Source organism: Arvicola amphibius, chromosome 1 (assembly GCF_903992535.2).
Source record: "Arvicola amphibius chromosome 1, mArvAmp1.2, whole genome shotgun sequence".
In the NCBI taxonomy this organism is placed as follows: Eukaryota; Metazoa; Chordata; class Mammalia; order Rodentia; family Cricetidae; genus Arvicola; species Arvicola amphibius.
The window spans coordinates 144416315-144427855 of NC_052047.1; the positions used below are offsets into that span (position 1 = coordinate 144416315).

Sequence of the window (11541 nt, forward strand, 5' to 3'; positions counted from 1 at the left end):
GCGCCGTGCCCTTGTGGATGGGAAAGCACGTGGGTGTAGGTTGCCTACAGGCTGAAGATCAGGAAGGTACAATGTACACCGAGTTGTGCGCGGGACTCTGCTATGTATGGGTCTGGGTGGAAAAAATGGGTGCAGTGTGCACACGGGCTTTTTGCGGGTTCGGATGAGGGGCGTGGCAGTGCATTGCGTGCCAGGCTTCCGGAGAGGCGGGGTGAACTGTGCAGGGGCGGGGCCCGGGCAGTTGGCGGTACACGGGTGGGGGTGGGGATTTGCGGGACACCGAACGTGCGGGGTCCTGCGGTGCAGGGACAGGGGTAGCGCGGCCTCCGGAAGCGAGGGGGCGCTGTGCCAACGCGGGCACTGTGCGGGACGTCGCTCCTTCCGGCCCGGGAGGTGCGGCTGCCATGGCGCGGAATGTGTTGTGAGTAATGTCGTCGCCGGGCTGAACGGGCAGCACAGGCCAGGTCGGGTGGGCGCGGGGCCCGGGCGGTCCCGAGGACCGGAAGCAGGAAGCAGGAGGCGCCCGCACTCGGCTGGTTTCCCCGCAAAGACCCACGCGGCAGAGCCACCGCGGTGTAGTGTACTGGCTGTCAATCACAGCCAACGGCGCGGGTCTGCTCTGGCAAATAGCCAGAGCTGGGCTGAGATCGGCTAGTGCTCGCAGCATTCCTGGTCCAAGCCCCCAAAAGTTGCTGCATTCACAGATCTCCACGTGGCCAGCAGGGCTGGCCTCCCACAGTCTAAGCAGGAAACACGTGTTCAGTGAACACGTGACCCACTGGATGGGTGGCCCTGGGTTGAGCATTAATGTGGGTTTGGGGGTTCTCATGGAGAAGGGATTTGGGGAACCCTGCACACAGCTGTAGGCTGAGAGGCTGTAGGAATTGCCTGGTGGGCCCCAATGTGATTTCTTTCGCAGACTGGGGAGGGACAAGGGCCCTCAGAACCATGGCAGTATGAGCCAGTTTGGTTCAGCTCACGTGCTCACCTCCTGGAGCGAGTGGGACCCATGTGTGAATGGTTGATGGTGGGTGAAGATAGAGTGAGATCAGGGATAAGGCCCGAGCTACTGAGAGCAAATCACAGCCTAGTTACCAGGAGGAGACCCAAGAGTTTCACTTGAGGTACGTTGCTTGTGACGAATAGCAGAAAGGAAGTTAAGTTAGGGGGACCCTGAAAAGCTAATGTCAGAAGAGGAGCAAGGCTGGGACCAAGAGGAGGGTGCAAGTTTTTCTAGGGAGTCACCAGCCTTGGGAAAAATCCAGCAGGCAGTTTGTGGGGAGAGTTGGTGGATAATGGCAGATTTAGGGAGAACAGAGAAATGCAAATAGTTCACATGACCCCAATGTGGTCTCAGGTCCTCTGCTCTCAAATCCTAATCCTGAAGATTCAGAAACTAGAAAGTTTAGTGTGCACTGTATGTACCCCACCCCCGCGCCTTTCCATAGTTAAGGAAGGTCTTCCCAATTTTGTCTTCTTCCCAATTTTGTCTTCATGCTATGCCACAGTTGAGCCTTACTGATAACATGAGGCCATCTTGAGTACCACAATTGGCCTGTACTTTAGGGCTCCATATCCCCCTTTTCTTTCAGGAGCTTCTCCCTGACCCCTTTGCTTCCTGTTCTTGTAGGCACAGAGCTCAAGGTCCTTTCAGGGAGGCTTCTGCCAGGGCATTGGCAGCAATCTCTAGGCCACTAGTCTGGCAACAATGTATAGATTTGATCACTGGGTTGGCTTTTGAGCTATCAAGTTTAGCAAACATTTAGCTACGGGTCCTGCCTCAGAGGCTCCCACCAGGCTACCTTCAGAGTCATCTGAAACCCAAGTATCTGCTTCTCAGCCCTGAACATACACACACACACACACACACACACACCCGTACCTGTGCTCCCAGGTTTGACCCACATGCCACACTGCTGGCTATCAGTGGGAACTATAGGCAGTCCTGTATACCCACCCTCCAACTGGGCATCATGGACTGTGCACCTCTAGTAAATCCACAGGCCTTGAGTTTCTCCACTTCATGACAGTTCAGTGGGCTGGGAGGGTGCAAGACCACTAGGCAGAGATTCTGCTTTGTCTACGGGTCTGATAAGGGTGAAGAACAGTGGCTACCCCAAATCCTTAACAGCGTCTGCCTGTTTGGGTAGTTTTAGGAGTCCAGTGAGATGCTGCCAGCTTGGAGCACCATGTTGGAAACACTGTTTTCACCAGCCCCCGGCCCATTGGTCTCCCTCTCGAGGAGCAAAGGCTCTTCTGTGCTGAGGGGGAAAGCAAAGGGGTCCTTCGCCCTGGCCATGGGGCTGTCCAGAAGCAGGAGTTGGTAGGCCTTCGGAAGACATGGTACCTTCAAGTGGAGTACCACCACCACTCTGCTCATGAGGTCCTCCCTCCTTTGCTCTCTTGCATTTTTACAAGCTGGGACTATGACCATTATTCTGCCACCATGCCACACCATAAGCCTCAGCTCCTGGTTTTTGGTTTTGTGTTTTAAGCTGCCCCTTTGCCCTTTCCCTAGACAAGTTGTAGTGTCCATAGCCCTGGCACCCCAGAACGGAGGCTAAGGACTGAGAAACTTCTTGTCCCCCTCCTGCCCACACATCCCAACCCACCCCTGTACTGATCAGACCATGCAGTAGGGACAGGCCCTGTGACCTCCATGTCCTGATACAGGTCCTGTGTATAACAGCCCCCCAGCCTGTCTTGACCCTACTTGTGTGAGTGGATACATGAGCTTGTAGCACTCTGTGTGTGTGTGTGTGTGTGTGTGTGTGTTCGTGCGCGTGCATGCGCGTATGTAGCCCTAACCCCCTAATCTCTCCTGAGCAGGTACCCCCTCTACCAGCTGGGTGGCCCCCAGCTCCGTGTATTCCGAACCAACTTCTTTATCCAGCTGGTGCGGCCTGGTACTGCCCAGCCTGAAGATACTGTGCAGTTCCGGATCCCCATGGAGTAAGTCTGTCCCAAAGGAATCTGGGGGCTGGGAGCAGCCTCTAGGATGTAGGTCCTGTCCTGTTTTCTAGCTCAGCTCCCCAGGGCCAGGCTTTTCCTGTGGTGGAAAGACCTGGGGCCACTTTGCTTGCTCAGCAGATGGTGGAGGGGCCTGGTGTTTGCAGAGCTTCAGGCAGCCAGAGAGCAAGCATGCTCTTGGCTGCTTTCCTGGCTCGCCCTCCACCTGGGGAAAGCTTAACAGAAAGCCTGAGATTTGTTGAATTCTTGCCTCCATCCTTTTCCCAGGAAAGGAGTCCCCGGAGGCTGGGTTGGAGCATGCCGAGATTTGCAGAGCTTCTAGATTGTTAGCCCAAGTTCTTCACCTCCTCCTGCTCAGTTCAGTGGGCCACTTTTTTAGGAAGGTGCAGTGCAATCCCAACTGCTGGTGGAGTCCTAAAAGCCTCACGGACCCGCTCAGCTAGGGGAGAAGAGGCAGGGGGTAGGGAGAGATACCTATATAAGCTGGGGTAGGGTCTCTTCAGCCTTACAGACATGCACAGGAGCGTGTGGTGGCCAGGGTTGTGCTGAAAGCCTATGTGGGCTTCATCTCCCCTGCCCTAGAGGCCCCTTTCTAGCAGCAAATGTCTCTTAGGTCACAGTAACAAGTCTTTAGTCTCAGGCCCGATACTCTACATTTTATCAGAGTGAGCCCAGCTTGCTCCTGGTGAGGACCAAGGACCCAAGAAGAGAGAACCAAGTAAACCAAGCTGATGAAACCAAGCTCTCATTGCCCTAACTTAGCCCTGTGTCCAGAGAGAGGACAGTACTGAGACTCAGATCCATCTGGCCACAGCCGCTCCTGAACTTTCATCCTTGTCCTTGAGTAGAATATTTTCCTTTGTATCTTTTATCTAGGCTTAGCTCAGACTTGTTTTCTTTCCGTCTCCTCCAGGATGACCAGGGTGGACCTCCGGAATTACCTTGAGCAAATTTACAATGTTCCTGTGGCTGCTGTGCGCACGCGGGTACAGCATGGTGGGTACCTGTGTTGGTGGCTTGCCTCCAGGATACAGCCCTGTGTCTGCTCCATGTTGTCTCCAGACTCTCCATGAGGGAAAACAGGCATGAGGGGCTTGGGTGACTTGCCAGAGTCACATGGGGCTCGTCAGTAGACGCCTGCCCCTAGTCCCTTGCCTTGTAGTTCATTGAAGGTCCCCAGCACTTTTAGCTGTGACCCTGAAATGTCCTCTGCTCCTTCCAACCAGAACCACCCTCTTAGCCTAGGCTGGTCTCCAGTAGGTCTCCACAGTCCCCTCCTGTAGTAGACCCTGATGTGGCCCATCAGTGGCAGAACCAGTGGCCAGGGCTGGCTGGCAGTACTGCCCCCTGAGAAGTACCCTCCTTAGAGAAGCTACATTTCTCCAGAGAGAAAAGAGGTCCCTTTTATTCATTTAAAATCTTTTGTTGTCATTTCTATTTTCAAAGACTATTTTTACCTAAACATAGAAACTGGTTTTGGTGGCAATCCTGGGAGATCTGTCTGAGATCCCTCCTGGTGCTCAGTCTGCCCTTTAAAACACCCACCACTAGATGAGATCCGAGGCCTTGTTGAAAATGGTTCCTAGACTGTGGGGCTGATGAGGGGCCAGGAGCTAAGGCGGGGTCTGTTGTCCCCTCACAGGCTCCAACAGGAGGAGGGACCACAAGAACGTAAGAATCAAGAAGCCCGACTACAAAGTGGCCTACGTGCAACTGGTGAGTAGGAGCAGCCCTGTTTCTGCTCCTTGTCACAGCTGGGTCCCGGGGCTGTTTGTGCAGTACACTCCACCTTTCTGGGACCTGGACCCGGAGACCTGGGGAGGGAGAAGCTGAGGTCCTAGTGCAAGTCCGCAGAGCTCAGGAAATCCATTCCTTTTGTGTTAATGGCCAGTGCCTTGGCTTTGAGTTTGGTGAAAACAGAAATCAGAGGATGGATGTGAAAAGTCACAGCTCTGTGAAGACCCAGCCTTGGGCAGATCCTGGGGCCTGGTGCAGAGTTGATCTCCCCTAGGAGCCCAATGCAGTGAAGAGGTCGAGATCTCTGGGGCACAAGGGCCCTGCACATCCCGCTGTTAGTCCTAGCATAGCAGTGATTCCACAAGTACAGGCACCAAAACCTGGGATCCAGGGAGAGGACTTCTAGCGGGAGCCTTTATTCACTGAGATGCAGAGTTCCAGAAGTATCAAGCATTTTCAAGCCTGCTTTTGCTCTCCTGTTTCCTGGACCCGAGGTCTTTGAGACCAGATTTTAACCCACCACCCTTCAGTCTGAGTGTCCAGGCAGAATCCCCTTTGACCTCTGGGAATGTTGGCGGGAAGACTCCACTCGGCAGGGTCCATTAACTAGCTCCCCACTGCTTGAACCCCACAGGGGGGCTTCCTCCAATTTCTCTAGTTTCAGTGTAAACAGCCCTCCAGGGAGCCCAGCCGCTATAGCCAGCCACTAGATGGCAGTCATGCTATTAAGAATGGGCTCCTCTCACCCCGCCTGGGCTGGATGGCTGTTTGTTCAAAGACCCTGTGAGGGAGGCAGCTTTGCTGAAAAAAGAGTCACAGTTGTTCTAAACAGGGCCGAATATTTGCTGTGCACAAAATCAGCCATGCAGGTGGGAAAAGAAGGCCCATCTGAAGGCCTGTGTGTATGCACACTGGGTGTTGAATCCACCCATCTGTCTCTGTCATGGCCCGTGGGGCCACATCCACATGCTGGCATTTGCCACAAGTTACTTCAGAGACAGCTACAGTTACAAGTGGCTTTTGAGACATCTGAGCCCCTACATTCCCCCCCTCAGCCCGCCATGCTCATGAAAGCTGGACTCGGTCGTTCTTAGATCTGGTGTCTGCAGCTGCCCTCAGACATGTCCATCTTCCTCTGTGAAATCGTGATAAATGGGGGCCCATCATCTCCCCACTGGGCAAGGCTTCTCGACCAGAATTAAAATTTGTAATGCACCCCCTTTCCCAGCTCCAGTCTAGAAATGGTTAGTGTTTGGGATTTCTAGGCTGTATCTGCAAAGACCGTCTTTGTCTTCTAGCATGGGGTGGGGGGGCTTCTGGTAACTGCATTGTGAGGCTCAGGAAGGGGCAACCAGAGAGACAGTTCATTGTGAGTGTGGAAGGGGAAAAGGCGGGTCCCACATGGTGGGCGTCCACATTTCTCTTCTGACAACCTGATAAACATCTTTTTAGTCGGGTGGGGAGGGAGCCTTAGCAAGCTCTCAGTCCCCACATAACAAAAAGAGCATTGACCGTGTTTACACAGAATGGTGTTTGACTGAGTGGTGCACACAGGCCCTGAGCCCTAGGCTCCAGAATAAATGCTATGGGCAGGCACGGTCCAGCCCAACAATGGCCCTCGGGGCCCTGGGATTACTGGAGCCAGGACTGGCTTCTCCACTTTTTCCCTTGGCCTTTTTTCCTTTCATGCCTTGGGCCCCTCAAAACCGGCTCTCCCTCCTTGGAGGGTGGGTGGCTACATTTTTTTTAAAGTATGAAGTAATTATCTTTAGAGATAGTCCTCAGAAGTCATACGGGCACCCGTAGATGGTGAAATAGGTCCCTTGCTTGTTGTCTCTGTTCTTTCCCAATACCGCCCGCATAGGCTGTCTTAGCTTTGTCTCTGGACCTTAGGCTATCAATTTGGGCTCCAGCTGCCACCAAACCCAGCTGTCAGTTCTAAGTGTACAATCAGCTCTGCTTAGAGCTACCGCCTCCTTTTTTTTTTTTTTTAATTGAAACAGGGTCTCATGTAGCCCGTACTAGCCTTGAAACTCCTTGTGTAGCCAAGGATGACCTAGAACTTTTGATCATCTTGCCTCCATTACAATTGCCAATTACAGCACCAGGCATGAGCCACCCCAAGTTTTTGTGGTACTAGGGATCAAACCCAGGGCCTCATTCATGCTAGGCAGGAACTCTACTAACTAAACTATCTACCCAGTCCCAAAGCAAGTCTTTGGGGGCCAAGAGCACACCTCTGGCAGAGCTTACTAAGGGGCCCCAGATTCAGAATTCTCTATTTGTCCACATACGAGACAAGAGGGAATGGTAAGAGGGGTCTCTCTGCCTCCAGCTTGACTCTTTTGTGCCCCTTCCCTCTTAAACCTCTTATCTTGGAGATGTTAGCAGGCGGCAAGTGAGCCTCCCAGCCCTGTATCTGCTTAGAGCCTTGCAGAACTAGCTCATTCCCCCTCCCAGGGCCTTCACTGGTGCTGGCCCACGTGCTTGGGGCCCCAGGCTGGGACGTGGCCATGCTGACACACTCTGAACTTCTAGTGAAAGACGTAAAAGCAGTTAATTTGCAAAGCCAGGCTTGATTTATAGACTGCTGCGTATGTAGGTTTCTCTGTACGTTGTGTGCATTTTATTTGCCAAGTTCGGAGCCTGGAGGAGGGCGGCCTTTAATGTGGCTGAAGGCTTTTAGATATTTTGGATGGAAAAAGTTTTAGCATGGCACCAGACGTCATTTGTGTCCTGTTTTTCTGCTCCTAGTTCCTGCCCCCAGTTCCACCGGCTGCCGCCTGGTGAATGGGCCTTTGCTGGACTACTTTTAATGAGCCCTGGGCTGGTGCAGACCCCTGTAAAGAGATAATGTCCGTGAAAAGGGCCATTGTCCTGGTAATAGCCTGCCGCTGATAGATAAAGGTTGAAGGGCTGGCCTGCTAGGTGTTTGTTTTCCCAGCAGGAACCTGGCCTTAGAGACACTGGTGGCTCATCATCCTGTTGTTTTCTCATCCAGGGTCCAGGATTGCTAGCCTCTAGGCATTGAAACCCTCAGTGTGATAGGGAGGCCAGCCTCCCGCCCTCTACTAAGCCCCTGTTTTTTTTCTCCAGGCCCATGGGCAGACCTTCACCTTCCCAGATCTTTTTCCAGAGAAAGAGCCCAGCCCTGCAGACTCTCTGGAAGAGGAGCCTCAGCAGCAGAGGCAGAGCAGCGACCCCCGATACCCTGGTATCCCTTCTTGGTTTGGCCTATGACCTGTGGTAACAGGGACTGGATCACAGACCTAGTGAGCACAGTAGTTCTGACAAACCCAAATAAAAATCCTTTGTGGAGAAAGAAGTGGACACTTGCTTTCTGTCATGGATGGTGCCTCTGGGTCTTTGACACATGTGGTGCAGGAGGCCTGGCAGTGGGTAGAGTGGAGGCAGGTCAGCTTTCTGGGACCAGACAGCAGCGTGAACGTTCATGCCTGATTAGGACTCAGGAGCTCAGGGTGGCTCTGTGGGTGCAGAAGCCCACTGCCAGGCATGTGTTTGAGCCCCAGGAAACAGTTGCAGATTGCAGCCCTCATTGGGGGGAGGAGGGAATTGCCTGTCCAGACAGGTTTTGGTGTGATACAATGGCAGGAAGGACCAGAGAGGGATGGTGAGCAGGAAGGATATGGAAGGGCATGAGGGAGATCAGAGGCAGATCTGCAGGCTTCAGGACCTGTGTCATCGCAAGGAGACAGCCAGACCAGACCACCATGACCAGAGGCTATAGGTGGTGAGACATGAAAGAGCAGCATGGAGCCAGTATGAGCACAGGGACCGAGATAATAGGAGCAGAGGGCCAGCAGGATTGATTGCTAGATAAAGACACTTGCCTGGAAGTCTGGAGACCAGAGTTTGATCCCCAGAACCCACGGAAGGTGAATGTGCGGCAGAATAGACCCCACAAAATTGTCCTCTGGTTTCCACACATATGCGTAACACACCTGCCCACCACACGCACCCATCATATATACACGGACAATTACTTTTAAGATTTTAAAGAAGGAAAAGCCATGTGCCTTTAGCTGCATCGGCTGGAATCTTGAGAGTGTGCGTCTATCGATTATTTTTCAGCCTTGATTCCTGAGTGTGTGTGTGTGTTTGGGTTTTGAATTTTCATGACAGGGTTTCTCAGTGTAGCCCTAGCTGTCCTGGAACTTGCTTTGTAGACCAGACTGACCTCAAACTCAGAGGTCTGTCTACTCCTGCTTCCCAAGTACAGAGATTAAAGGAGCGAGTCACCAAGCTGGCCCTAGTTTGTGTTTGTAAATGAGTCTTTATAGTACTGTGTCTAGGTGTCAAGGTGTCTGTCATTCACTGACTGTATGGGTTTCTGCCTGTGTCCAGTATTCATGTGTTAATATATCTGAGAATATGACTTTCTCAGAGCATGTGTGTCTATGTATGTGTCCAAAACTATTTCAGTGTGTGTGTGTGAATGTGACCATGACTGTGTGTCATTGTGTGTGACACTAACACTATGTGTTTTGGTGTGTGTATGTGTCTGTGACTTTGTCAGTGTATGGGTCTGAGTATATGACTGTGTGTCACTGTGTGTCAAACTGTGTCATTGTGTGTGTCTGAGTATCCGTGTATATGTGACTGTCTCAGTTTGTCTGTTTCTGGGTGTGTGATTGAGTCTGTGTGTGTGTGTGTGTGTGTGTGTGTGTGTGTGAGTGAATGACTTTTAAGTGTGTATGATTTAAATTATGACTGCCTCAGTGTTTCTGATTATGAGTGTATATTGGTATGAAATTTAGTTCTAAGTAGGAAGTTTGCTTAGAGATTTGGGGAGCAGTTGTGGTATCACCAGATGCTGTGGATAGCCCATTCTCATCGCTCATCTGCCAATGTGGCATCTTGCCTCTGTCTCTGGGTGTCTGTCTGCTGGACTTGGAATCCATGCTCTGCAACATGGCTCTGCTGTGGGCTGTGGGTTCTGAGCAGGGCTTGGGGCCCCAGCCCGCTGGAGTGCAGAGCTGAAGGGTGGGGGATGGAGAGCATGCTGGCGGAGCCTGAAGGCCAGCAAAAGCACCCTTCAAGTGTTGATTTAGAGGATGGGGAAGGTCAGGAAGTGGGCAGGACAACTGTATTTTCCTTAGAGAAATAATTCATGGGGCCCCGGGCACAGAGGACCCTCACTGTTGGGGGAGGAGGAATCCCATCTTTCACGCTGCATGCACAAGGAACTTTTTGCAATCTCCACAGGGGCACAGGCAGCCCTGGGGGCCAAGGTCACTCTTCATCATGTCCTGCTGGCTGCCACAGTCCCCCCACCAGTCTTGCCCCAGTCACACACACACACACACACAATGCTCTTTACAGGCCCAGGCTACAGTCCACTCTCCTAGCTAGGGGAGGAGACAGGGGCCTCCAGTTGCTGGTCCCTGCTTCCCCCATGCCCAGGAGGCTCCCTGGGTAGGGCAGTTGGGGTGTCCTGGGGTGCAGTAGTCACTCTAGTATAGAGCCAAGTCACCTATGGTAAGGCAGCCTAGGTGGACAAGTGACCAGGGACATGGAGACAGGGTCACCTATCTCCTTGTTGCCAGACCCCTTTGCCATCTCTACTTAGTGCACATAAGCCCACTAATTCTAGAGGGGTTGCATAAGGACAGAGCCCTTCTATACTCCTGTAACCTCACAGCCTCATCCCCAAAGGGTATGTTCATAGCAGGGCGACAGAAGGCCACTATAGCGGGCTGTGTGCAAGTGTGCAGGCACATACACACGCACACCTCATGAACCACAGAGCGGAAGCCACTTTTGCTTCCAGTCTGGTCGAGCCTGCCCCAGTCACTCAAGGAGTCCTGAAGCCTGTGTCTCCATCTGCTCTCCGGGTGCCTTGTTGGCCCCTCAGCCTGTGAGGCTCATCTTCCCGGAGTGCTTCTTGTCTGGCTAATCAGAGCTGGCAGAAAAGCTCAGCCTTGCTTACCACACCATGGATGTGGCCTGAGGAGAGAAGTCCACAGGTTGTGGCTTGGGGTGGGGTGTTCTAGAAGTCAGGAAAAGGGCCCTGTCTGAGGCTGCCTACAACCCCAGGCACACACTGTTCTCTGAGAGGAGCAGGCTGAGTGTCCCCTCTCCAGCCCCCAGGTTCTTCTCCCCAGCTGAAGCATCAGGAGAGGAGGGACCAACCAGTGTTTTTAGCAAGTTCGTCTGTGTCCCTGGGTAAGGTCTCCAGGGACTGACTTCCCTGTGACTCAGTGTCCCTTTCTCTTAACCCTCCATGAAGGTACACATACCCCTCCTCCGTGTTTTTTTTTTTTTTTTTTTTTTTTTTTTTTTTTTTTGTTTGTTTGTTTGTTTGTTTCTTTCAAGACAGGGTTTCTCTGTAGCTTTGGTGCCTTTCCTGGAATTAGCTCTTGTAGATCAGGCTGGCCTTGAACTCACAGAGATCCACCTACCTCTGCCTCCCGAGTGCTGGGATTAAAGGCTTGCGCCACCACCGCCCAGCCCTCGTGATTCTAAATTACTTCATCTGAATGCGAGGGCAGGAGAGAGGAACTGCAGAGACCTCTAAGAACCCCGGAAAGTGGCTATCTGCCAGAGGGTGGGTGCAGGAGGCTGGAACTCACAGGTCTGGTGAGAGGCTGATCCCTCATGTTGTTACCCTGGGCAGGAAAGAGCTGGCCTTGGGACATTCGTGTCTGCCTTTTATTTTAAATTCTATTGATTGGACTGGAGAAATGGCTCGGCCTTTAAGAGCACACACTGCTCTTGTAGAGGACCTGGGTTTGGTTCCCAGCATCCACATTAGGCTGTTCACAACAGTCAGCTCCAGCTCCAGGGGGGTCCAGAGCCTCTGAGCTATTCAGG

At 52.6% G+C, this 11541-nt stretch overlaps 1 protein-coding gene across 1 annotated transcript; it reads left to right on the forward strand.

The window, feature by feature from the left end:
- Positions 1-269: 269 nt before the first annotated feature.
- Mrpl23 (mitochondrial ribosomal protein L23) lies at positions 270-8032 on the forward strand. The gene is made up of 5 exons (XM_038338845.2): positions 270-421; positions 2830-2952; positions 3884-3966; positions 4613-4686; positions 7804-8032. The coding sequence occupies exons 1-5, from the start codon at positions 405-407 to the stop codon at positions 7945-7947; spliced, it is 441 nt and encodes a 146-aa protein (XP_038194773.1). The 5' UTR covers positions 270-404; the 3' UTR covers positions 7948-8032.
- Positions 8033-11541: the final 3509 nt, after the last annotated feature.